The sequence below is a fragment of the Numida meleagris genome, chromosome 1 (assembly GCF_002078875.1).
Source record: "Numida meleagris isolate 19003 breed g44 Domestic line chromosome 1, NumMel1.0, whole genome shotgun sequence".
Taxonomy (NCBI): Eukaryota; Metazoa; Chordata; class Aves; order Galliformes; family Numididae; genus Numida; species Numida meleagris.
The window spans coordinates 77205937-77232985 of NC_034409.1; the positions used below are offsets into that span (position 1 = coordinate 77205937).

General features: G+C 42.2%; 1 protein-coding gene across 4 annotated transcripts; it reads left to right on the forward strand.

Annotated features, from left to right (window-relative positions):
• USF3 (upstream transcription factor family member 3) lies at positions 5-26956 on the forward strand. Of its 4 annotated transcripts, none has more exons than XM_021397089.1 (7): positions 103-170; positions 9595-9659; positions 10919-11078; positions 11552-11580; positions 13210-13292; positions 13963-14059; positions 15139-26956. In XM_021397089.1, exons 6-7 carry the CDS (start codon positions 13972-13974, stop codon positions 21570-21572), a joined length of 6522 nt encoding a protein of 2173 aa, XP_021252764.1. In that variant the 5' UTR covers positions 103-170; positions 9595-9659; positions 10919-11078; positions 11552-11580; positions 13210-13292; positions 13963-13971; the 3' UTR covers positions 21573-26956. The 4 variants fall into 4 exon arrangements, with proteins under 4 accessions (XP_021252751.1, XP_021252764.1, XP_021252754.1 ...); XM_021397095.1 differs by lacking the exon at positions 103-170 and adding an exon at positions 370-388; XM_021397076.1 differs by lacking the exon at positions 10919-11078 and having other exon boundaries at positions 5-170.

The following is a 27049-nucleotide window of genomic DNA, read 5'->3' on the forward strand; positions in this document are numbered from 1 at the left end:
TGAACCCACGCCACTCGATTGGCTGCCGCGAGCCGCGCGTGCTAATAGCAGGGTAGGCTGCGCGGGAGGGCAGCGGAGCGGAGGCAGCGGCGGCGCGCTGGCACTGGGCGCCCGCCCGGAGGATGGTCCCCGCCGTGGGGGCGCCGCCGCCCAGCCCGCCCAGTCCTCCCGTGAGTGTGGGCCGCGGAGGGGGGACCGGCGCTCGGGAAGGGGCGGAGGGTAGAGGGTGGGGGCTGAGGGTGCTGCCGGTGGCCGCCCCTCCCCCTTCGCCGACCGTTGCCCGTGAGGGAGGCGGCGGTTGGCCGAGGGCGCGCGCCGCGCTTGGGCCCGTCGCCATGGCGACAGCGGGGCTGTGAACCCACTCGGGATCCGCGCCCGGCCGGGCCAGGTGCGTCCCGTCGGCCTCCCGCCACCCACCGCCTCCGGGGCTCCCCGGGACGTAGGGGGCGACCGCAGCCCCTTTGTCTGACCGGGGCGGCCGTGCTGCGGGGTGGGGAGGGGGTGAGACGGGAGCGGGCCGCGGCCGCCCGGGGAGGGAGAAACGTACGGGTAACGGCACTGAGGAAATAGGGGTTGTTGCTGGGAAGTCGTGGAGGTCCGAGGCGGTGAGCCGTCACACGGTGCTCAAGAAGTTGTAACTTCGGAGACAGCAAAAAGCGGGCACTTTCTGTCACTTGTGATGTGTCTCACCTGTAATATCTTTGCAGTGTAGTCCAGAGAATGTGTTGTGCATCGTGTTTGTGCTTTTGTTGAAGGAGAGCTCGAGCTGGAAGTTTGGCGGCTCCAGAATGCGGTGCAAAAGTCCTCCTCCTGCTTTACAGCTTTTCTTCTGCCTTGTTAACCAAAATTTTCCTGTTGGGTGTGTTTCTAGTTTGCTTTCTTAAGGAAAGAAAGCTTGTGGACACACTCCATCTATTCCTTCTCCACCCCGTAACATTAGCTCATTCTCCAATTTCCGTTAAATTTGCTAGTAACAGAGTTTGAAGCCCTTATTCCATGGAAACCAGCACCTCACTAATACAGAAGCTCGGGATTTTGGGTCTCACTGAGGGTAGGGCACCTAGAAGGCAGCTCTCTGTGACAGCACGTGGGACAGCACACATGTGCACGAACACGGCTGAGTGCTGCCACGGCACACAGTGCCATTTGTGCAGGACAGTTGGTAAGAAAGAGGAGAAAGTGAGGTAGTGTAAAGTCAGGATAGAGTCAGGTAATGTAAGGGCTTGCTTTGGAAGCATGACTTCAGCTTTTTTCCCCTCCACGTACAGCTCATTGGGGCAATCTTAGTTAACACTGATTGTATTGTGTGGCACTTTAACAAACTGCAGAGTGCTATTTGGTGCATGTGAATTGTGTGCAGTAGTCAGACAAACAGGAAGGAATAAATTATGGATGAGTGGTTGTTGTTATTATGAGGTGTTAGAGGCTTAATTCTGACTTTCAATTAATGCCATAATAATGACCCATAAGTACATTTTGGGATGAAGTGCTCATCAGTTTATGGGAACTAAACTTAGAAAATGATTGTGTTCCAAGCATGGTTTTAAGATGTGTCTAAAATAACATCAGCCACATGAAGTGGCAAGAGAGTAGATATAGACTCTGTACTGTTTGGATATGAGTCCCTTAGGGAAGATTTTAACAGAGTGGAGGGAGAAACGGTGGTGGAGCATGGAGGATTCTGATACCCGTGAGGTGGGAATTAGGTTGTGGGTGCCAGGTGGTGGCTTTGCTGCTTCAGTTCCTGTTTTTCCAAGCAGTCAGTGCACCTAGGAGCTGAGCAAGGGTGGACTGAAATGACTGTCACCTATGTGGCATTGTGGTGTGCGGCTGGCATGTCCCTGCTGTGTGCATCATGGACTCGACAGTAGCTGCACGTTAGCTTTAGGTTGAAATTCCAAAGACAACATGCAAACAAGGTGTCAAAAATACAGAGTCGTTGTTCTGCTGACACTACTGGCCAAGTTGCTCCAGCTTTCTCATCTTGCCTCTTCTTGGGTGAACGCAGAAGGGCTTCCTACTTCTTTAAAGAGAGGAATTAAAGAGCTCCTGTTAAAAATAACTGTAAATGACACATGCCTGTGGGGAGGTAGAAGTTGCATTTGGGGCAAAGGGTTCCTCAGTGTGTCTATTTGCATCTTAAATTGTAAATACATATAATAGTTTACTTGTAAATATATTCACTATGCCACTTTGAAGGATAGCAAGTATTGCAGCACAACCTTTCAGCTGAGACTGTTCTCTAGGCTGCCCACAGAGGCTGTGGATGTTTCGTCCCTGGAGGTGTTCAAGACCAGGTTGGATGAGGCCCTGGGCAGCCTGCTCTAGTACCAGATGTGGAGGTTGGTGGCCCTGTCTGGGGCAGGGGGATTGGAACTTGGTGATCCTTGTGGTCCCTTCCAACCCAAGCCATTCTGTGATTCTGTTAAATAACATAATACTGAACATTGCCCATGACTATCAGAATGGCAGTGGAGATGTGTGCATGGCTGTGTGAACAAACCAGGTGTTCTTATGAAAATGGTTGTACAGCATGTGTGTAGGCATAGCATCTGACAACATTAATGTTTCTAATAGTTCCAGAATTCACTGAGTTACAGCTCTCAGGCTTCTGAAGAAGCATTCTGCTGGTCTCCAGCTTTAAGGACTGCTCGCTTGTAGTCACTTCGTAACTTGTTTCCTGCACTAGTATTCTTGATCTTGGTCGTATTTGCAACTCTTGTATTCAAGTTCAGTCCCTTGGGAACACCTTTTCCTATTCTGGAGGACATTGATCAGAACATGATTCTGGAAAGCTGAGTGAGAACATCTCAGCTTGAACCATTGAGCAGAAGGATTCCTTTTTTCCTGACTGCAATAAAACATGTAAAGATCGTAACTCCCTGGTTAAGAAACAATGTGCATTGCCACACCTATCTAATGGTAGCCTAACTTGCTGGTTAAAATGAAATTCCAGCTTTTTATGTGCACTTTGTGTATCTAAAGTGTACTTCGTTGCAACTCTGCAGGTGTAAAACTGTTGTCATGCTCTGAGTGAGCACAAAAGTGATTCTGTGGTGTGCGCAGGATGGACAGATCTTGTGTAACCAGAGTTTGTTTCCTGTATGAAGTGTGGTGGCCTTAACAGCCTGAGATAAATGGGGTACTTCAGCAACTGTCATACTTGATAGTGATCTTTACATCAACCAAGCTGTATGCTATTGTGATGCAGGTAAGAAAATAGCAGACTTAAAAATGTTTCGTGCTTCCCTTTAACAATGATCTTTGTCACTCTGTTGCCTGCACTTATTCTTCTGTTGGTTTACTTGACCAGAAGGAGATTCAATTCTGATCAAAAGCACACCTCAGTCGTGCTGGTACTCTCATACCAAAGTCAGTTCTGTGTGGGCCATCCCTAATGAGGCTGGAGAGATCCGTGTTTGGATCTGCTACCTCAGAAGACTAAGCACGGAACGCTCTGGTCTTGTGATCTGGAAGTCATTGGTGTGGAAGATGGTTGAAAATCTTGTTCTTTAGGCTGCTGACACTATTAAGTCAACGTAAAGGTATTATGGCAAAAGGAGAGCTCACAAAAAGTTGTATTTCTTCAGTTAACTGAAGTGTAAAGTGAAAAAAATGTTGGCAGTCTGGGATGCATGCCTGCATCTGTAGTCTGTAAGAAGTGGTTGCCTTGTGGGACATTAAATTCATGCCAGCTCTCACCCTTTGGTGTAGTTGAATTCTGCTCTGCTTTCACTCATCAGTGAAGTTAGCGAGAAATTGAACATAAGTCTTAGGTTAGAATTAGATTAGTCTTAAATATCATTTCTTGTTTGATTTTTTTTCAGTATTGGAGGATCTTTAATACTTAAGAGATCCTGTTTAGATATTATGTACGTACAGTGTAAATGCTTGATTCTTCTACATAAGTCTCACTTGTTCTAAATTCAGAGAAACTTCCAGGCTGCCAGTGAAGATGGGGAGAGGTGGCATCACGTAATTCTGGAGTAGTTAGGGCCCCCCTACAGATTTTCCTCTTACTGCTGTAAGAACAGTATATTAACTAAGGAAACTTAGATCACTAGTTTAGCATGTTGCATTGTAACTCGTTAACTCTGTCAGTATCTGGCTTCTGATGAAAATAATTAAGAAAAGCTACATTTTTACGTTGCAATGTACCAGGCTTAGTTGTCTTTCATATCTCTGCATTGCCTACATCCGTAATACTCTAAGTGATGTCAGAACATAAACTCTCAGAAGCATACATAACATTAAAAAAATGAAGTATAAGGCTGTAGTCACTTCTTACCTACAAGGCATTGTCCTGTCATCATTGCCCTTAGTTATAATTGCAGCATCTACCATTAGTGTCCAAACTATTTAAAAAAACAAGTTCCCATTTGGTATAATGTTTGCCTCTGTTCAGTCAGCATGTGTGCGCTCCGTACTCTGGGTTGTAGTGTCCCTCGCAGTGTTAGGGGGCTGCAGCTCGGCCTGTGAGTGAATTGAACTTCTACAATAGTTCTAGTGCTGAACTTCTACAGTAGCCCTCTGTGCTTTTTCTAGTGCGTAGAGGTTTGGATCTAGTTCCATTTTCTGATGTTTAGCGTATATTGATGGTGATTTCAAATTTCTTCTTTAAGATGAGATTGTTAAGAAAGCGTTCTGTGCTGGGCACCTGTTCTCAAGTATCTTTAATTTCGACCTCAGTTAAATCGAACCAAAATAGTTTGCAGTTTTTTCCCTGCCAGCAACATACAAAACTGTCTGTCAGACATCCAGGTCACAGGGTGAGTCCTTTATTTCTGAAACTGAAGAAATTAGGCCCACTTTATCTAGAAAAAATCTTTGAAGAGTGAAGGAGAGAAATAGCCCTCTTCCATCTACTAAAGCCTTTTGTTAGGAGCCTGCAATGAAAAGTACATTGCAGACCTGTGGTGGTTTTATACATTTTTGTCAGGTTCAGGGTGGTGGCGTTTGTTTTTAAAGCTTATTGCGGCTGATAATAGTGAAAGCACCATTTCAGGAACACTGTGCTGACCTTTCCTGAAGGACGCGGCAGTACGCTGCCTCAACAGGTGCTTTGGAAGCGCTTGCAGACAGCAGCCATTTTGCAGGGTTCTGAAAGTTAATGTTTCAGTAACTAATTCTTTTAAAATCAAGATACTTGGAATGACGCTTCTAAAGTGGGGAGGGAGTAAGTTTGATTATCTTATATGACAAAACTGGAGTGCTGTTTCATAGTACCTTGCCTATTTTTGCTCTTAAGATTCATCAGGAAAAACCTTCACTCGGAAAGATCACTCACTATTTGTAACCAAATTTCACGATGGATTTCTTCTGCGTGTTATAAGGGGGCTTTGTAGTTGAGACAGGAAGCGCAACTGTATAGGTCTTAAGATCACATGTTAAATTCTTAGTTTGTGTCATATTCCTCAAATCTCAACCTGTAAAATATTTAAGAACTGTCTTGTATAATCCTTTGTAGTTAATGACTTACCTGAAAAGATGAATTTTAAAAGTTTTCATGCACTCTCCTGTGCATTTCTGTTCTTGGGCATTTTGCACTGCTTGTTAGTTAGTTTTAGAGTGCCTGCGTGTCCAGCATAGCTGTAAGAGAACGCTCTTACGGCTAACTTGATACTTCCTTGAGATCTTATGCAGTTTCGTAAACAGACTACATGAGGATCATTTGTGGTTGCACAACAGATGAAAGCTTAGGTTAAAACCCAAAAATGAAGTGAGTGATAGCATTCTGGATGCTGTAGCCAGAATGTTTTTGTTTTGATTTTAAATTGATTATCAAGCCCTGTGACAAAGTAGTGATCTTTGAATAGAGATTTCATTTGGAGGTAAAGTCGTATTATAAAGCAGAATTAGATTAGCTGTTGCTGGCTCTGTAACTTCTAATTTATTCAGTCTTTGGTGTTTCGTACACAGCTTTCCTATGCAAGGCTTCCTCAATTATAAATAATCATCTGTGTTCCAGGAGTCAGAGACCATGAAGACTTATGTTACAGCCTTTTCAGGAAGAAATCACTTGTTCTTTGGGCAGCATGCTGCCAGAAAGGGTTGGCTCACCACTAGATGCTGCTACATGGGAGTAGAAATGTGCTCACAGCCTGTACAGGACACTTCTGTCATCTACTGCAGGTAGATGTACTGTCACAGAAGGAAGTCGTCCACAAGCCACTTGACACCCACTTTGCCTTACCCATCAAAGCAGAGTCTTGAATAGCTTTGTTGAGTATGACATAATTAAATGTCTTCAGTTTGAAACTAATCTTCTGTTTTGGAGTGTGCATTGGATCACTGAGCGCTGAAAACCATGGAAATGAGCACTGTCTTGCAGCTTAAGGAAATGCCTTTCTTTCTTGGTTCCTTTATGAAATTGGTACGTGGTAACTTGTGAATCCTATCAAAGTATCTAAAGAGCACAGTATTCTGAGAATTTCCGTGGTCATCTTTTTTTTCTGATTTCCCAAGTAAGAGTTCTGGTCCCCTTATTTTGATCTGAAATGCCTGAAGACCCTCTTTAGGGTGACACCTCCAGTCTCTGTGATATTTAGGTTATACCAATAGTGTAATTTTTGCTCTTTACCCTCAAATGCCTGCTTCCATGTAACAGTTCCCCCAGATCACAGGAGACAGTTTGTGTAGGCATCTTCTTTTACTAGCATTGCGTGTCACTTTGGTCTGGCCGTAGTTCCGAGCTCATCCACACAGTGTGTGGGGGTGGCAGCAGCTCACAGCTAGGTGTAGAGGTCAAGAGACGCCTTTCCTGAAGCAGCTTTCAGGACATCAGCAGCAGGTAAGGGGCTTGATTCAGTAAAGTGAGATTCCTGTCTCTGTGCCTCCTCTAAGGTTTAAGCGAATTAGGTACTAACCTCGGAGGACTGAAGGAACAGCAATGCCAGGGCACAAATAATGAAAAAGAAACTAAGAACTTTTTCAGAATTTTCTTAAGCAAATCTGGTCAGGATTGTTCTTCTAAGGAATGACCCTACAACAATGTTCTTTTGAACCTGTGTGTTAGTAAACGGTTGCGAGCAACTATGACTTTATTATTATGAAAATTGTAAACAAAACTGAATTTGATGGCACACCGCTTGCATGAGAAGCCTGCTTCTTCCTGAAATATTGTTATAAAAATTTTAAAACATCTGGGAATGTCATGTCTTTGAGGGTTTTTGTTTAGGTTCATCACTGTGCCCAGTTGTCATGAGTGGGTGGAAGAATAGACACAGTGTAGTAGCAAGAAAACACTGGATTCCTCAGAAATCAAACTGAAAAATACCAAAGGGATTTTCACTGTCCTGTGTAGGACCATTTCTCCCACTATTTTCCTATACAGTAGTCTTAACAGGTTACTTTTATAAGCAGAGGAGTTGGTATGTTGGTAACAATCACAAAGATAAAGTTTCAAGTTTCATTTCCTGCAATCATTTTCTTAGCTAACTGCAAAATGACAATAGAAGTGTCTCAAGGGGGGGATAAAGCAATGACAGTGATTATTTTTATCTCAAGGGTGGCTTGCTTGTGATTAAAAGCTTGAATTAAGTCTCTGGTTGAAGCTAGCCTTGTTGTAAAACATACATTGAAGGCTGGAAAAAAAGAGTCCCAACAGTAAGTTGAATGAAGAGGACTCTGTCTTGCAGGAAAAGATAGCATTTGTGTAGAAGTTGCCTATGCCTTGGAACTGGTCTTATCCATAAATCATGACCAAAAGTGTGTGAAACTAGTAAGAACTAGTAAGACCATAGCACTGATTAAATTACATTAAACTTAAATCTCCAGAAGACAAATAATTTAATTTCTGGGGATGACACTGCATTTAAACTAAAATCAGTATTTCAAACTGACACTGTGAGAGCTATAAACTACATAAAGCTTGAGAATAAATAACCGTAAATGGCCAATTGCATCACTGATCTGTCTAAAGAATTAGGAATTTGTAACATTATTTCTGCAGAAGATATTCAGCTGAGTCGAGTGAACGTATTGCATGAGTGAACTTAAAATGTATTTGCCCCTGAATATATAAAGCAAATACTTTTCTTCTGCTGCAGCAAATCAGACAATAAATCTCTCCTGGAAGTATCACCTGATATAGAATAAGCAAAGAGAAACAAGCCACTGTCAAAGCACTGGTGAGGCAACGGCTGCTAGGAAGAAAAGAGATAGGATAAACATTATTCAACAGTCCACAGAAGTTTCTACCTAGGCAGCTTTTTTAAATTTTCAGAGCCTGTGTTTTCAGGAACTCTTTCAGACACTACCTCCCTACCGTCACTTGCTCTGTTTTGAGGTTTATCAAATAAAATGCAAAGGTTTTTGTCCTTACTGAATAAGAATAGGAAAAAAATCTTCAGTTCCCCGTCTTTCTTAAGTTAAAACTTCAAAATAGGTGCTCAAGGGTTGTATATACGAACTAATTAATACATTAACCACCTCTTTTCAAGGAGAAAATTGGAATTTGAAATTAAGTGTTCAGTTAGCTACTGCGTACAGTCTTGTTTATTCTTATCACCCCTACAGAACTGCTTTGAAACATTGTTTGAATTGTGTGAGCTTCAATAAGCTTCAGGCTTGAAGTAATCCCACAGTAAAGCAAAATTAAAATAATACTAATTGCACTTTTACACCCCGTTTCTTCTGTAGGAAGTGGGCTGTGAATCCCAGCAGAACTGAAGCATATGAAATGCAAACTTTGTTGTTTATGTGTGACAGTTAGGGAGGCTGGTACTCAACGTGGTGGCATCTGGCAGGGAACAGCATCCCCTTGGAAGAAATCTGGTGACTGGGAAAGAGAGTTTGGCTATACCTCCTCCCATTTAAAAAAAACAAAAAACAACTGTGTTCTATTTTTACTTTTTACTTCCTTAAAATAGTTGAGTTTATAATTGTTTTTTTAAACTGAGGAAATGGAAACCAGTTCTTCATAGACAGCAGAGGTTCACAAGGCATCCATACGGGTGTACTTTATTTTTAATGCTCACGTGACCAGCCTATCTACAGAAAGTTGATGGACTTCTGCACACATTGTAGTAATGAAATGATTGTACCAATACGTTACAAGGTATATTTTTATATATCTTGCAGTGTTTTGCAGTATACTTTGTAATGTGTCTTGCCAAGTCTTTTACAATATTTTGAAAATTTACTGAAGTCATCGTGGTGGTAAGCCACAAGGAACTGAGGCAACACATACATAGGGAAGAAGAATAACAACTAAACATAGCCACTAGATTTGCCAGGCAAATGTATAGACAAACCAAACACGCCAAGTGGCCTTAATCCAATCAGTTTGTACCAAATAATTTGTAGCAATGAATCAGTAGTGCTTATGCAACTTTAAAGTGTATGTAAACTGCAGACTTCTTGCGCTGAGTGTCCCTGCTAGGTGAGATTATCCCTTGTGCCCCCAGCGCTGCAATAAAGAATGCCTCCTTCTTAATGCCAAATTCATCTTAAGGAGTTTTCTTTCAGACTAGCATTTTGTCCACTAATAGTAAGGCCCTGTCCTTGTGGTCAAAGGCAAAGTAATGTGATAAATGTCATGTGCAAAGAATCCAGAAGAGTGCAGTTGTTAATTCTTTCCATAATTTTCTTCAGGTTCTCTTCTCTGAAACCATGCCAGAGATGACAGAGAATGAGACACCTACTAAGAAGCAACATCGGTGAGTTTCTGTGAAAAATGTTTTTTGCAGTTCTGTAGTCTGTGGTCGTACTGCAATGACCAAATTTGTAGTTATGAATTTAGTAATAAGGTTATTAAGAAGAAGTTCTGAGGGTTGACGAGGATTGACCCAAAAGTCTGGGAACTGTGGCTGTAAACCTCCCCTTCTCTCTTCCTCTATCCATGCTATATCTACCTTGACCACTGAGGCAAAAGAGATTCTTTATCACACAGACTGCTCTGATGCGTATGACTGCACCACTGCTTAGGTTAGAGTGCAGCCTGTATTTATTGCAGCAACTCCTTGCAAATACTGAGGGAAAACTGAACTCATTTTGATGGAGTGGTTTAGATGTCTTTCACAAATTACAATGGAATCTATATCTTCTCAAATCTCTGGATTTCAATATACATCCTGAGGTTGAATAGCAATGCTATAACCAAAGTTTATCATTAAGTGGCTTAGGGTTCGTCACAATTTTTACAAGTTTTTGTTTCTTTGTAGTAATTTATTGATCTAATACCTGATTTGGTAGGGCAGTCCTTCAGTCCTTAGTTACAGCATCCATCTTATGCTAGCTGGCCACACAGGATATGATGTACAATAAGAATCACAGGTGATTATCTTTGAGATAAGTGGGAAAACTGTAGTTTACTGTAAACTGAGATTGTTTGTACATGATTTTCCACATGCATTGCAGTTCTGGTGGTGCAAACTTTCAGTAAACAGAAGATTCTTCACTTCTAGAATAGTTGCAGAGCAGATGCGCAGGCAGCAGCGCTGTCTTGTAATCACTGTCTGAGTTAATCTAGATGCATACTGTTGTTGGTGAGTTACCAGAAATAAATGTATGTAAACTCAAAAGTATAAAGGGTATGTGTCCAGTAGTAGTCACTCATGTCATCCACATTTATCTTATATTCTCACTTCACGTTCCTTGTTACATCTGGACTGCACTTAATAGTGAGTGGAGAGCAGAAAGTACTATGTTTCTTTGCATATTGTAGACAAACAACTAGACCGAGAGGGCACTGCTGGGCAGAAGTCTTTTGAAATATTTATCTATTTTTTTTTAATGGAAAATCTTTTTTTGAGAAAAAAATGTGCTTTGCTTTACTGTATTTCTTGAAAATATTTGGCTTACTGCATGTCTACAGGACACTTGATTATATAAAGTATGTATTTAGGATTTATTGACTTCCAGCAAAAGCAGTTTGAGGCACTGCACATTGATTCTCATCTGATTGCCGTTGGTCCAGGAATCCCAGAGGAACACATGAAAACAAAGAGAACCCTTGCACCCCCAAATTATACCTAGACAGAATTTTGAGGCAGTGCAGTGGAACAGTTGCAGAGGAAAGATAATTCTGATTTCTAACAGAGGAAGCATGTTTGATACCAGAAGGCTGATGTTTGAAGGTAACAGATCTGAAAAAATCAATTTGCATTGTAATACTTTCTCCTTTTTCATTGATTCTGTGAATGTAAAAGCAATATTTAAAACAAATTGTTGGCTATCCTGTTGGTCAAAATCAGTTTTTGGCTTACAGTATTTAGCATTGGATAGTGTAATAGTTTTCGCTGAACAAAATCATCAAAATCCAGCTCTGTCCAATAAATATGTAACAATAACTAAGTGGATTATTATGGTATATCTTGTTATGTTGAAATTAATTCAAGTCTGAACACTGATGATTTTTTTGTTAGAAACTATTTAATGACAGTTTAATACCAGTCCTTGTGAGTATTACTTCTGCTATGTTCTTGTTCAGAGTGGAGTGTAATATTTAGTACTTTTAACTGTAACTGAAATAATAAAATAAGAGAAAATTGTTTGTGTGCAGTTTTTTTCCTTCTGTTTTATGTCACTCTTTTCCCTTTATTATTAATAGAAAGAAAAATCGAGAGACGCATAATGCAGGTAGGAACATTATTTTTGTTGTTTTTTCTATAAATAAGCACAGATTATTCAATAACTTATTTTGCCTGGAGAAGGTCCCTCTATAAGAATTTATAACATTAAAAAACAACAACAACATCCTGCCAAACATCTCTCTGTGGTCCTGCTTAGAATACCTGCGCACAAATTAGTCCCTTAGGCATCCTCCAGCAATTCTGTGTATCATCTGTATGTTATGGGACTTAGATCCTTTGTGCAGTATGCAGCCTTTTCTCTCTGTCGAATTCTAGTTTCAGCATCATTTGATAGCAGCAGAACTGTCAGGCTTCAGAAGAGTCTGACAAGATAAACAAGTTTTAGCCTTGTTTATCTACATAGGTACAAAATGCTAAACTATTGAATCTAGTTCTTCCTTCATTGAACTGCACAAATATGTGGTCTTTACAACCCCAACTGGAAAGAACACTAAGTAGTTTCCACATGTCCAGGATGTGGCCAATTTCCTAAAGACTAGGAAGTATTGGGAAATAATCTGAACAAGTTAATTTTAAGATGGCCAAACTCATTCTAATTCTCGGTTCCTATTTTACTTGCTGATAGCTTTGAAAGTCTTCCTCTACTGGGCTGAACTCTGCAAGATGCAGGACCAGCTCCCTCCAGCCCTTGAGCTTGCTTAGTCATTAATGTCTGGGCAAACTGAGTAGAGTGGCAGATACTATCAAAACAACAGAATAGTGCTTCACAACCACTGTGGTATCTGCATGTATTAGTAACAGTAAGATATTTTAAAATTAAATCCCAAGGATAATGTATTTTAATGTTTGTACAGCTGCTCTTGTATGGCTGACCACTAAGAATGTTGGTGAAACTGGCATCTGTTTATTCATTTTTAAACCTCTGTGTGACTTAATTGGATGAAGTTATATAAAAGTTACGGGCTCTTCAGAGCTGTTACATTGTTTTAGAAGATAGGTAGGCTGCAGAATTTCTTTAAAAGCTGTACACAAACCTCTGCCTTGCCTATAAATAACAATATGAAATGCAGCTTTAGTTCAGAATAACTGCTTTGCTTAGTTTTTATTTCTTTAAGGATTCTGTTCTTCATTTGCTGTAAATGAGTGTGACCTTTTGTTGTAGTCATGCTAGACCTGGGGAGGAGTTGAAAGATGTTCACACACTGCCTGTGCCTTGGGCTTGGCAAATTACATAGTCCCCAGAGCAGAGAGGATACCTTGGGGGTATGCTTTAAAAGAGATGTATGCATCGTTCCCTTGCTGGACTTACTGATCTCCATGTGCCTTAGTTCTCATCCAAATGGAGACTGAAGAGAATGCTTTGGAGTTTTTTCTAGCCCATATAGCTAGAACCAGAAAGCATTATGAAAACCTGAATTTTGAAATGTTAGCTCTGCTTTTTCATACAGGCATCCTGAAAATCCTCACCTTTTAAAGTTATTGCTTCTTATGTTACAGCTGTTAATTTCACTGAGCATTAATTCAGTAACTGAGGTTTACTTTAGAGGAGATTTTTTTATTCTACCATATTATTCATGGTTCCTGGAACTCAGGAAATAATGTGTTTATGAGCCCTTACATTGGTAGTAGTTGTCTTGTCCATCTAGATGACATAGTGCATGTTATTTTTGCTCAGTGGAGAGACATCGAAAGAAAAAGATTAATGCTGGGATAAACAGAATTGGAGAACTCATTCCCTGCTCTCCAGCACTTAAACAGGTAAGTGTTCACTCAGATGTGCATCCTGTAAAATGTCTATGCGTTTCCTTGTCTGTAGAAGTACAAATACTTATTTTGCTACTTGTCTCACAAAGAAGACAAAAGTGTCTGAATTAATGTGCTTGAAATTTTACTAGTTGTTAGTAGGATTTTGAAAAGTATTTGTAACAGAATTCCTTTTTAGAAATACAAAGCCATACTAATATATTTGCACAGATTTTTGAGCTTTGTCTCTGAAGGTGTTGTATATAACTGCTGAAGGAATGAACAGTACGAGTTGTACATGCGACTCACTGACTTTCTTCTCCATTCGAATGTGCAGTGGTTCTGAGCAGATTCATTTGCCTATAGACATCTAGTCATCTTGCTGATGTCTGCTTGTCCATTCACAACTTTCCAAAGTTCTCATTAAACATGCATGCGTGTTTATTTCTGTAATCTTTGGCATGATGAAACAAAAGCAATTCTGAAACTCAAATATTAACAGTAAGGGAAGACAGTGTCCTCGTGTGAGGTGAAAAGACAAAACAACAAAAAATGTTCAGAAAAGCACTCTGTTTAGCACATTTTTAAAGTGAAGACTCTTGGACTGAGTGCAAGATCGATCATTGATAAATCCAATAATGATGAGATTTCTTTCTAATTTCATATGTTTGTTTTTCCTTTAAAGAGCAAGAACATGATCCTGGATCAGGCCTTTAAGTACATAACAGAAATGAAAAGGCAGAACGATGAGCTTCTGTTAAATGGAGGGAACAATGAACAGGGTAAGTACAGATTCCACTGGAAGCTCTGGAATTCCTGTCACTCCTTTCTACTGTGTGTTTGTTAGTACTAAGAACAAAGCCAGGGATTCGCTGCATCAACAGACTTAAGGAATCCCGAGACATATGCATACAAAAAACCCCCATATCTGCTTAGAACGACATCAGAAAAAAAAAACAAAGAAAAAGCCCAAGTGCATGTTCTAGCTATGAGATATGAAGCGATCCTCTTGTGATGTAATATAATGAAAGATCTCACAGTTAATGCAAGATGGTCTAGTAGATTCCATCATGATTTTTTTCTACTATCATGTGCAGAAAAAATTCTGATAAAATTCAGGGTTAAATTTTCTTCATGGAAAAGATGAATCTTTCTTTGTGCACAGAGTTGTTTTTTTTCTTCTTTTCAAACACTTCGAAAGTAATAACCTACCTCATAAAAATATAATGCCTTGTATAAATTCTTCTTTAACAGAGGCATACAAATGCAGTGGTGGAGATATGACAGAAATCATCTCAGAGCTAATGTTACAGTTTGTGATCTTTATTTCTCCACAAAGAATGGAATGCAATTAAGCAGTTCATGTTGTTGATGTGATTGGGTTTGAAAATCCTAGGTGATTTTCCTCATTAGGTGAGCTCTCTCCAATTCCAGTGCAAGATTTTGTGGCTCTACATAGATGCATTCCATTTAGTTTTGCATGTCGTTTTTATATGCAATGAAACTGGAAAGCCACAAGGTTATCAATTTCATCAGTATCAATTAAGATGTTTGCTTTTCATTCATTAATTAAACAAATTGATTAGTATCTAGTTTTGCATGATTTATTGTATATGTTTTTAACTAATTAATTAGACGTATCTGAATATTGGGAGTGGAGTAGTTTGTGGGGTTCATTACCTTCCTGCTCAGTAGAAAGGCTTATCAGGATAGGCTTCCTTTATGCTATTATGTTATGTTATTGAAGAAAGCATACATATAATAATCTATTTCAACATTACATAGAACTTATTCTCCAAACCACTTGGTAGCATTGTTTGCACTGATGCTGATGTCATGAATTGCTCTGACTGTTTTGTAGCTGAAGAGATAAAAAAACTGCGGAAACAACTGGATGAACTCCAAAAGGAAAATGGGAGATACATCGAACTACTGAAAGCCAATGATATTTGTCTGTATGATGATCCTACAATCCACTGGAAGGGGAATCTCAAAAATGCAAAGGTCTCAGTTGTTATTCCTAGTGATCAAGTTCAAAAGAACATTATCGTCTATTCAAATGGGAGTCAACCCAATGGAAATAACCAGGGAGCATCTGTCCAGGGAATAACATTTAATGTTGGTCATAATTTACAAAAGCAAACAGCCAACGTTGTGCCAGTCCAGAGAACTTGCAACCTAGTGACTCCTGTGACAATTTCTGGTATTTACCCTGCAGAAAATAAGCCACGGTCTCAGAGTACAGTTTCTCCACTGGCACCTGCTCAGGTGGTTCCATCAGGGAATGCTCTTGAACTTTCCATCCTAGAGAATGAGCAAGGTGTGCTTGCTACTGCTAGCTCACAGAACACTTCTCAATCCAGAACAGAACAGGGCCTACAGTGTTCTTCAGATAATGCACTGCAGAATGGTCAAAGTCTCCCCAAAAGTAAAGGTGATGAAGGTGGCTCAAAATCAACAAAGAAAACACTCCTGCAGGGAATCAGTCTTCCTTCCAGTGCCTCCATGGAAGCCGAGAAAGTTCAACACATGAATGCAACCAGCTCAAAAACACCTAATTCTAGAAACGAATTTCAGGAAAGCTCTGTAATTTCAACTACTGGCACAGCTGTTGTGCCATCTGTAAGACTGTCTGCTGCAGACAGTTTTTCCTCTGTAAATGTTCTCAAAAGTATGGACTTAATAAGCAGTGCTGGCACGCCCGTGACTTCTGCAGCAGAAGGAATGAAGGCTGTAACGGTAATAAGTACTCTGCCTGCCAGTCCCCTAGAGAACTGCTGGTCTTTTTCAGGCTCTACAGGTGTTGTCCCTTCAGACTTGAAAAATATGAGTAGCCTTACACGGATGCCTTCAGCTGGAAACACACAGACCACATGGACAACTTTGCAGCTAGCAGGAAATACTGTGCAGCCACTAAGCCAAACACCATCCAGTATAATGACTGCGCTGCTAAGTGAGCCAGTGAATGGGGCTAGTACTGTATCTCCTGCTCACAGCAGGCCTTTGACTACAAGCATTAGTTTGAATACTCTGCCTATAGATGGGCAGGCAGCTGAACAGATCGTAGTTACCTTGCCCTCATGCCCATCCCTACCTATGCAGCCATTAATCAGCCAACCACAGGTTAAAACTCAGGCTGCAGGAAGTATCCTTCCATTAAATTCAACTATGCAGGTAATTCAAATGGCTCAGCCAGTTGCATCAGCTGTGACAGGAGCACCAGCGAACCAGAATGTCATCATTCTCCAGCCTCCAAACACAGCTCCGTGTCCTCCAATTGTGAGAGCAGAAGTTCCTAGCCAAAATGTCAGTCAACAAATTGTAATTATTCAAGCTGCCAGTCAGAATCCTCTTCCTCTCCTCTCTGCCCAGCCTTCTGCTTCTGTCAGAGTTCCTGTGAATGGGCCTGTGGCAGTTGCAAACTCCAGCAACTCTGTACAAAATGCCCATCTTCCACAGACTTTTGGAGGGAAACACCTTGTCCATATATTACCAAGGCCATCATCTTTGCCATCTTCTAGCTCTACGCAAACATTTTCAGTTACAATGTCAAATCAACAGCATCCCCAAACAATCTCATTAAATGGGCAGCTTTTTGCATTGCAGCCTGTGATGTCTTCATCTGGAGCTTCAAATCAAGCCCCTATGCAAATTATACAACCCACCACCAGCGAAGATCCAAATACCAATGTTGCTCTCAATACATTTGGTGCTTTAGCTAACCTCAATCAGAGCATATCACAAATGGCTGGACAAAGCTGCTTACACTTGTCTCTAAGCCACCCTACCAATCCCACAACTGTCCATAACCAGATCACCACAGTTAACTGTGTGTCATTGCCAGCTTCAGCACCCCCCTCAGTGCCTCTGGAGGGTTCAGTATTAACTAGTGCATCTACTTCAACAAATGTTTCCCCCAAAAAAGCTGCTGCTGGTTTTCTGTCTAATACAAAATCAAAAAGGACAAACAAAAAGCAGAGTACAAAAAAACACCTAGCAGCCAACATTAAAGTTTCCTGTCCAGCAATTCCTTGTAAAGATGCAGGGAAAGCAGACAGTGCTTCTGTAGAAGCTGTGGCAAAGCATTCTAAGGGTGAAGGGTTGCCTGAAAACATTCCAGCAGTGTCACAAGCTTTAGGCACGTTGCAGACGAGCGGTACAAGTATTTCTCCTTCCAAAGAAGCTGAGTGCTCAGAGCAAGCAGTGGGATCCTGCCCTGTACCAGAGACAACTTCATCAGAGCTGCCAGCCCCCTCACCATTGCAGCTCGCGGTGTCCGAACGGTTGGCACTGGTCCCACCAACTGCCAGGGATGCTGCTCCTCTCCTGCCAGTGCCTCAGTCTCAAAGCAACCCGCTGACCAGCTCAGCATCATCGGAGTCTTCCACCTGCTGTGAGCCCCCTGCCACCTTAACATCCTCTCAAACTGAAGGACATGGGACAAGTTCTCAGGTTGCTGGGGCATCAGCAGTGCAGAGCAGCACGGTAGGTCAGACTTCCACTGCAGGAACAACTTCAGAATCCTGCAACGTTCCGCAGGGTTCTTCAGTTGTGATGCAAGATGTGGACTTGTTGGAAGGGCAAGGTCTGACCAAAATGCTGTCTGATCTCACAAAAGAAAGAACAGTTGTGGAAAAAAGCTCTTCTTTTGCTGTTCAAGGGGAGCATTCTAATTTTCCCATGGAAAACTCTAAATCAGTGGATTCAAACGTTGATTTGCCTGAGAAGCAGGAACTCTTGTTAATGAACACAGAAAGTGATGTTCTCTCCCAGCATCACACCTGCGTTTCTGATCAGGAAGTAGTTAGTGCTGCCCTCATCGCCAGCAGGCAGGCAGACTCCCCAATGTCAACCAGCTCTGGCAGCAGTCGAGGCTTCTCTGTGGCATCGATGTTACCAGATACCACCAGAGAAGATGTTACTAGCAACACGTCAACCAGTACATGCAACAGCTGCACGTTTTCAGAACAACCTGACATAGTTGCTCTTGCAGCAAGAGCTATTTTTGACCAGGAAAGCCTTGAGAAAAGTGGAGGAGGAATGCAAGTTAACTTGAGGGAAACCATATCTAAGTCAACTGAGGTTGCAACTCTGGAGAGAGAGCAGCAGACTTTTAAACCTCTACCAGTGAAAGAAAGCAATGCAGGGCCATTAGAAACAGCATCAAACAAATTCAGTGCTCAGGATACAGTACAAACAAATGTTGATAGACAAGTTGAAAAACCAAGCTGTTCTGTAGGAGGTGTGGAAACCTCCAACTCTTTGCAGATTTCAGCTTCCCAGTCACAGAGCATAACCAGTTTGAGTGTGAATAACCTGATACACCAGAGTCGCATTGTCCATCCCCTCGTGAGTTGCTCAAGTTTATCCCAGCCTTCAGAGCCAGCAAGCATTCCTGCAACTGTGGGACTCTCTCTTCCATCTAGTTCTTATGTCAACCCGTCTCCAAGACCTGCTATGATGAGTGAGTATGCTCAGGAACAACTGAATGCTATTAGGGCAAACTCCATGCAAGCTCCTCAGCTGCAGGAATCACACTTAAAGCAGCAAAATCATGAAGGTCGCAAAGACTCTGCCAAGCGGGCTGTTCAGGATGACCTTCTGCTTTCTACTGCAAAGAGGCAAAAGCAGTGTCAGACAGCACCTCTGAGGCTTGAAGGGATGGCACTGATGAATCGAACACCAGAGAATATTGCTGATCAAACACAGATGCTGGTCGGTCAGATGCCTTCTAATTCATCAAATTCAGTGGCATCCTTGAGCAATCAGGGGCACGCAGATGGCCTCAGTAGGCTATTCCCATCAAACAGCAACTTTGTAACTCCAGCTTTGAGGCAAACTGAAGTTCAGTGCAACTCTCAGCCATCCATTTCAGAGCAGCAAGGCCCAGCCGGGCAGCATTTGCAGCCAATTCAGCATGTTCCTGCTCAAGGCATATCTCACCTTCACAATAATCATCCCTACTTAAAGCAGCAGCAGGCTGGACAATTAAGAGAAAGGCACCACTTGTATCAGCTGCAGCACCATGTCACTCATGGGGAAAACTCAGTCCACTCTCAACCCCATGGTGTCCACCAGCAGCGAACAATACAACAGGAGGTGCAAATGCAAAAGAAACGAAATCTCATCCAAGGGACCCAAGCCCCACAACTTTCTTTACAGCAGAAACACCATGGAAGTGATCAAACACGGCAGAAAGGTGGTCAGCCTCATCCTCACCACCAGCAAATGCAGCAGCAGATGCAGCAGCACTTTGGAGCTTCCCAGCCTGAGAAGAACTGTGAAAATCCTGCAACAAGCAGAAACCATCATAGCCACCCTCAGAGCCATATAAATCAGGATATTATGCATCAACAGCAGCAAGATGTTAGCAGCAGGCAGCAAGGTTCAGCTTCTGAACACGTATCAGGGCACAATCCCATGCAGAGGCTGATGACCTCCAGGGGCTTGGAGCCACAAATGGTATCCCAGGCAAGTATTGTAACCAGGCCCTCTGACATGACCTGCACCCCTCATAGGCAGGAGAGAAACAGAGTTTCCAGCTACTCTGCTGAGGCGCTCATTGGGAAGACACCCTCTAATTCAGAGCAGAGAATAGGAATCTCTCTTCAAGGCCCTAGAGTTTCTGACCAGCTTGAAATGAGAAGCTATATTGATGCTTCTAGAAACAAAGGGCTGGTCATTCACAATATGCAGGGCCGTATATCCATTGATCATACGGTTGGCTCAGATGTGCAACGGCTTTCTGATTGCCAGACATTTAAGCCAGCGGGACCCAACCAACAACCTGCAGGCAATTTTGATGTGCAGGCCTCAAGAAACAGTGAGATTGGTAATTCCGTGTCATCCCTCAGGGGCATGCAGTCGCAAGCTTTTCGAATTGGTCAGAATACTGGGCCGTCCATAGAAAGACAGAAGAGATTGCCTTACCAGCCAGTACAAGGTATTCCAACAGGAAATTCCCTTCCATCAAGGGAAAATGAAAATACATGCCACCAAAGTTTTATGCAGAGTTTGCTTGCCCCTAACCTTGGAGATCAAGTCAGTGGAAGCCAACGATCAATCCCAGAACATGCGAGGAATACGCAGTGTGGTGCATCCTCCACGATTGAGTACAGCTGTCCGCCAGCCCGGGAGAGCGTCCACATCCGGAGAGATGGCGATGGTCAGAATAGGGAAAGCTGTGACATGTCTATCGGTACAATTAACACCAGGAACAGCTCTTTAACTATTCCCTTCTCAACTTCATCTTCCTCGGGAGACATTCAGGGTCGAAATACAAGCCCAAACATTTCCGTACAGAAGTCCAATCCCATGAGGATGACAGACAGTCATGGAACAAAGAGCCACATGAATACACCTGTCTCCAGCAACATGCATGGGGTTGTGAGGCCAACTCACCCTCACCCTGCAGTTTCTCATGGAAATGGTGAACAAGGGCAGCCTTCTGTTCGTCAGCCAAATTCTTCAGTTACTCAGCGCTCGAGGCATCCTCTACAAGATAACAATGGCTCTAAAATACGGCAGCCTGAAAGGAATCGATCTGGAAATCAAAGACACGGGAATGTCTTTGACCCTAGTCTTCCCCACCTGCCCCTGTCTACCAGCAGCAGTATGATCCTTGGGCGCCAGCAGTCTACTATAGAAAAGAGAGGAAGCATTGTCCGCTTCATGTCTGATGGCCCTCAAGTGTCCAACGACAATGCAGCCTCTGACCAACATACACTTTCTCAGAACTTTGGATTCCCTTTTATCCCAGAGGGTGGCATGAATCCACCCATAAATGCCAACGCGTCCTTCATTCCCCCAGTTACTCAGCCTAGTGCCACTCGAACACCAGCCCTAATCCCCGTCGATCCCCAAAATACGCTGCCATCCTTCTACCCGCCTTACTCTCCTGCCCACCCCACTCTTTCCAATGACATTTCTATCCCTTACTTTCCCAACCAAATGTTTCCTAATCCGAGCACAGAGAAGCCGAGTAGTGGAGGTTTGAACAATCGATTTGGATCTATCTTGTCACCTCCCCGGCCCGTTGGTTTTGCTCAGCCAAGTTTTCCTTTGCTTCCAGATATGCCACCAATGCACATGACCAATACGTCACACTTATCCAATTTTAACTTGACGTCTTTGTTTCCAGAAATAGCCACAGCTCTTCCTCCAGATGGTTCAGCAATGTCTCCTTTGCTTTCCATTGCAAACACATCTGCTTCCGATTCTTCCAAGCAGCCCTCAAACCGACCTGCCCACAATATAAGCCATATTCTAGGTCATGACTGCAGCTCAGCTGTATGAAGACTGACAGACCGACTTCTAGTCTGATGAGTTGTTTATATATTTAAGGAAAAGAAAGTGGATCTCACTGGCATCCCTGAAGAGACCAGTCATAGCATCACTGTTTATTTGCCTAAATGTATGTATATGGGTACCTTCTGTATTTATATACACACTTTCTATCCACCTTACTAACTTTAAAGCACCAGTGCCTATAGCAATGCTTACTTGCAAGTAAACGGTAAGAATGCAACTTTTAGAGCTGTGCAAATACTGATTGTTGATTTTACAACAATCAAGCTTGATGTCTGATAGCCACTCTCTGTGGTACTTGGATGTAAAGAAAGAGGTGAGAATATCCAAACAGGAGACAGGAAACCAAGTGCTACAGGTTTCATTTTATTTACAATGTGTTTAACTGAAGCTAAAAGCAAACTTGAAGTGGCTTAGGTTTTTCTTTTTCCTTTGCAAAATATTTTCAGGAGCCTCCTAACAAGACAAGTCTCTGCTAATCTGGCGTTAATTGATAAAGGCATTTGTTGTGCAGTTTTTGTCTGTTTGAAGCTTGTTGCATCCACTTGACTTAAGGCTGACTTGACCTGGCAAAAAATGCCATGTGTTTCCTTGGCCAGAAATTAAAAATACAGTTTTAGAAAATTGAGATTTCTTTAATGCATGACTTTCTGTTTCAGAGAAGAATTTTGTTTGAATCTTGTTTAACGATAGTATCTGTTGCAGCTGAACTTGGCCAACATTTTAATGTAACTTAGTACTCCTACTGGGGTACCATGGGGACAGCAGTCCTGTTTGTTGCCATTTCATTGCTCATATGCTGCAAGTTACCTCAGGGTGGTTTTGTACCTTGTTTAGCACCTTCTTTATGTCTTCTTTTTTTTTTTCCCCCTCTCCTTTTCTTTGGCCCGTGCTCAGCCACCAGCTTTCTGGTTTCTGTGAGTGACAGCCCCCTGTTGTAATGGTCAGCACATGGGAGCAGCACTGAGCCCAAGGCATCCCACAGAATCCATGGGGATCGTGGGCACGGTGTCTCCTTACTGTTGCTGGCAGCATTGGGGCCTAATATAATATCAGTACTTTGCACTTGAATGCACCTTTTGTCTAAACCCATGTGGTCATGGGTGAAGGGAGAATGTGAATGTGTCAAGATTGAAAAGCTGCGTGCCAGGAAGATGTGATGTGAGCATCACAAGGAAGGGGGACATTTGTGTGTGTGAGGGACAGAGCGAGTGTGTGTGCTGGCTGAGACTCCAGTATGCTTTCACAGATTTTGATCCCATTTCTTTTAAAGGAAAGGGAAGAAATTGGTACGTTTTATTTATTTAATAGCTCTGTGGTGTGATTTTTTAGGCAGAAATATGTCTTTTAATTTAAGTTCTTGGAAATACCGTTCCAGATTATGTTCTCCAAATAACACAGTTTTCTTGTAAGCAGTCCTCCTGCACCCAGCTGACACAGCTGCAGGGGGGTGTAAGCTCCAAACACTTTGGTATTGCGCATCCCTGTGTCACACTAGTGCTCCTGGGACCTCTGACAGCTTCATTCCCAGTGTCCCTGCTCGTGTGAGATGGGGCAGGGGCAGGTTCCCTGGGGTTTTTTTTGACTAATTATTTTATTCTGTTTTCCCAAAGGGCAGAAAGGAAGATGCTCCTTCATCTTGAAGAATAGGAACCCCAAAGAGGTAGCTAGAAGTTTTTTCATAGCTGGACTGCCTAGGCCCCGTTTTTGCCAAGTCCTTTTATACTGCTTCAGGAAAGTAAAGAAGCTTTAGCATAAAACAGAATTGGGCTGTCTGTAGTAAGCTGGTAATGTCTCCATTCTTGTAAGCTGGGGTCAGATGTTTTCCTGCAAAGCTGAGTAAAATGGTTCTGTTTCAAATGGGTTATCATCATTTAATTCAGATGGGGCATATCTTTAGGACACTAAATCTAAGTGGTGCTTCAGTTTTTCTGTGTTCAGTGCAAATATTTGATGGAATATTTATTTCACTTCAAAGCAAGCTTCCTTTTCTGCTCTTGCCTCCAAACAGCAGCGATTGCTGTTGCATTAGCAACGACCACCAGTCCTTGACTCTGACTGAGCAAACTGTGGCTCTGAGTTTTGTCTGGTCAGACTCTTGGGCTACGTTGATCTCCTTGATGCTGCAGATCCCAAATGGGGTGCTGTAAAGGAGCGCAAAGAGTTCCATAATGCTGAATGGCTCCAGGGGTTACGGATGATTATGTCAGGAGGACTGAATCAGCAGTTGGATGGTGTGCTATGTGGTCTTCTGTACATAGGAATGTAGAAGAGCTGTTCTTACTCTTCATTTGATACTCACATTGGTTTCCTCTGCTGGGAAGGCTCCACCACTTTGGAATGTCTGTCAAAGCTGCAGGGAGCCTGTAAGCTTGCATGGGTATATTTGTTCCTTGAGATTGGTTTTGCTATAAATTTCACTGGTGTTGTATGAAGGCAAATGCAATCCTGAGTATTCGCAACAGAACGTGTTGGCAGTGTTGGCTTTTTGTATTTATTTTTTATGTTGTAAATCAATTTTTCATCAGGCAGTTAAGTTTTATGTTCCCCATTTCTGTTTACAAAGATGACCAAAAAGCAACTGTACTCATAGGATACCTGTAGTGCAGGCAGTTGCCATACAGTCATTTTAGTGTTGTAAAGACTGTGTGATTTTGCAGGAACTGCACAGTTTTGTGGTGTATGGCTCAAAATTCATTACTGTGTGACCTTCATTCTCCTCCAAAGGATTGCACCTTGCATTGTTTTTATGGGGTGTGGTGCTTCCTATGTAATCACTGTGCCTCTCAGGACTTTTTATGGAAACTACCAAGACTAGGATGGAGAGCACTCCTTTTCCCCCGTGGAATAGGGCAATTTCTGTTGAAGTTCAACCGCAGCCCAGTGTGAGTCTTTCTATATGCCATAAATGATGCTAAGTGCTCTCGATGGCATTCGTTTAGGATAAAAGGAGACGTAGGAAGACCTAGCTGCAAGAGATTCATGTGAAGGCATTTGTCCAAATTCTATTACTTATTCCCAAATTCTATTATTCCCATTGCTGACTGGCATTTAAATCAATTAATTAAAAGAAAAAGTGGCTCTAGTATGTAGTCTCGTGGCGTAGTTTGCAGTTCAGGATGGTCTTTGCTGCGCCTGGCCAGGTGCCCCGGTTTGGGGTGACTGTGCTTTTACCACAGATTTGTTTCTCATGTGTTAGTGCTCATGAACAGCTGATGGAATGGTATTTTGCATTAAAAGAGAAGAAGTGAGATGTTAAGTACTTTCTGTTGGTTTTTAATTACGGAATTGCTTTCATTTTCCTCTTCACTGTAAATTAATTACCCCTGCCTCTTCATTCTTCAAGTAAAACCACATTTTCTTCAGCAAAATTCTATAATTCCAACAAGAATTCCTTGTCAATTTAAAGGTCTCTTGTTTTTAAACATATATTTGGAAAAGATTTTGTGGATTTAATTGCAATTTATTATCCTGAGAGTGGAATTTTCTCTTCAATAATGGTTTCATGATATCTTTCTGAAGAATTTGTTTCTTGTTTGAAGAGAGGAAGAATGGTCCATGCTGCTTCATTTAGGAAAAGAAGCAGCAAAAGGGAGTGGTTCAGAACTACCTCTGAGGTGGGACTGCTGCAGTCGATGAGCATTGGGTAGCTGTGGCCTCCAGCTTGCCCTAAATGCTTTCAACAAACAATAGCAAATGGGCTTAGGGATGAATTGCATGTATTTTAATGTAATTAAATAAATCAACTAATCCCTTAAGAAATGTAGGAGAATACGAGCAGAATCAGATTGAGTTGACAGCAGGCACTAAACTGGTCGTGTACAAGCATTTTTGTTGGTTTTCACTGGGAGCGAGGGGCTCATCAAAGCGCAGTTCCCAGAAATGGTTTGAGCTGTACTGGGATGCATTTGTCAGCCCCCGCTGCCGGCAGAGGAGCTCCTCTGAACAGAACACACAGCGCTAGTGCAGGGCCTCTGACATTTTGCACAGATATCCAACGCACTTTAAAGCTGCACTGCCACTGTGGTTAGTGACTGGTTTCGGTGCAGAAAACACAGCACTTGGCAGGGCAACCGCAAAAGGCGTTTCTAGTAACAAGGGTCATTTCGTTGCTTCTCATCTCTTCTCTGTCTACCGTACTCAGAGGTACCCACGCAGCCCTGGCTCTCACAGAGCACTGCGCTGCCCTCTGCTTCTGGATGGCCAAACATAGCCAGGTGCATTGAGAGCTGTGGTCTTGCCCTATTCCCCACACAACTGTCATGCTTGTCGCTTTAGTCATAATCCCACCTTGACTTGGAAGGAAAGAGTAGAATTGAATCTATTCATACCAAATTGATCCAATTTGTGTTGTTGGGTTTTTTTCTGTATTTGCTTTTGGATAGAGTGATGTAAGCAGCTCCATCCATTTTCATCAGCCAGTCTGCATTTTCTTCTGCTCCTTTTCCCTTCTGCCCCAATCCAGCAGTGCTGGCAGCTCCATGGCAGAGCATACATGTGCACAGGATGGCACTGTCAACCTTGTGCTGCCTCTGCTGTCCTTACGGTACAGCTGAGAGTTAAACTACCCACGCTTTACCTCCGCACATCGTACTGATAGCGAATTATTCTGTGAATGGTGAAAGACTTCCAGAAATGTTTGGTTGTGATGATAAAAAACCATCTTCTCTTTGCTACCAATCCTCACGTGGTTACACAAAAGCCATTCTTTAGTTCTAAGATAATTTCTGAAGAATAGCGTATTGTTCTGCAAAGTTGCTGGCCCTTACCTTAGTGGCTAATTTTTGTATTAAAAAAAAAGGCATTTCCTACTTTCTCACCCAACTGCATTTTTACAAGCAGGTTCCAAGACTGCAATGTGCTTTGCTGTTTCAGCAATCACAAATGCAAAACAAGACAGCAATGGGCTGTACCCACGTTCCTGCCTGCTCACTGTGAGAAGGAAAGCAAAGATGGATTTTGCCACAGGAGATTATTCAGAGATGCTGTTGCCCTCCACAATATAAATTATTTATATTCAGCCCAGAATTATCTGCTGTGCTCCTGTTTTATACAGCTGTAAATTACTTGGTTACAGCCCCAGTGGAAAGCCCTTATTATTTTGTAATGGAAAAAGGAAATCTGCAGTAGAAGAATATAACGAAAGAGCAGGAACATCGTCTTGCAATTGTAAATAAGATCTTGGTCTGTTTATTTTGACATCTTTTTACAAATGTGTTGTATGCAAGTGTAAATATCTCAACCCATGTTCTCGTTCAGAGCTCTGAGATTTCTATTGTTATATGTAATACTTTGTTTAATAGTTGTAATAATTATTTGTATAGATATGAACACAATAGTATTTTATTAAAAAAAGGAAAACGTTCTTCAAATACTGTGCTCTTTTCAGTACAGCTTCTTTCCCTATGTGAAAGGAAGGGAGGTGTGGGACTCTCAAGATATATAGAACTGAAGTTATATTTGTA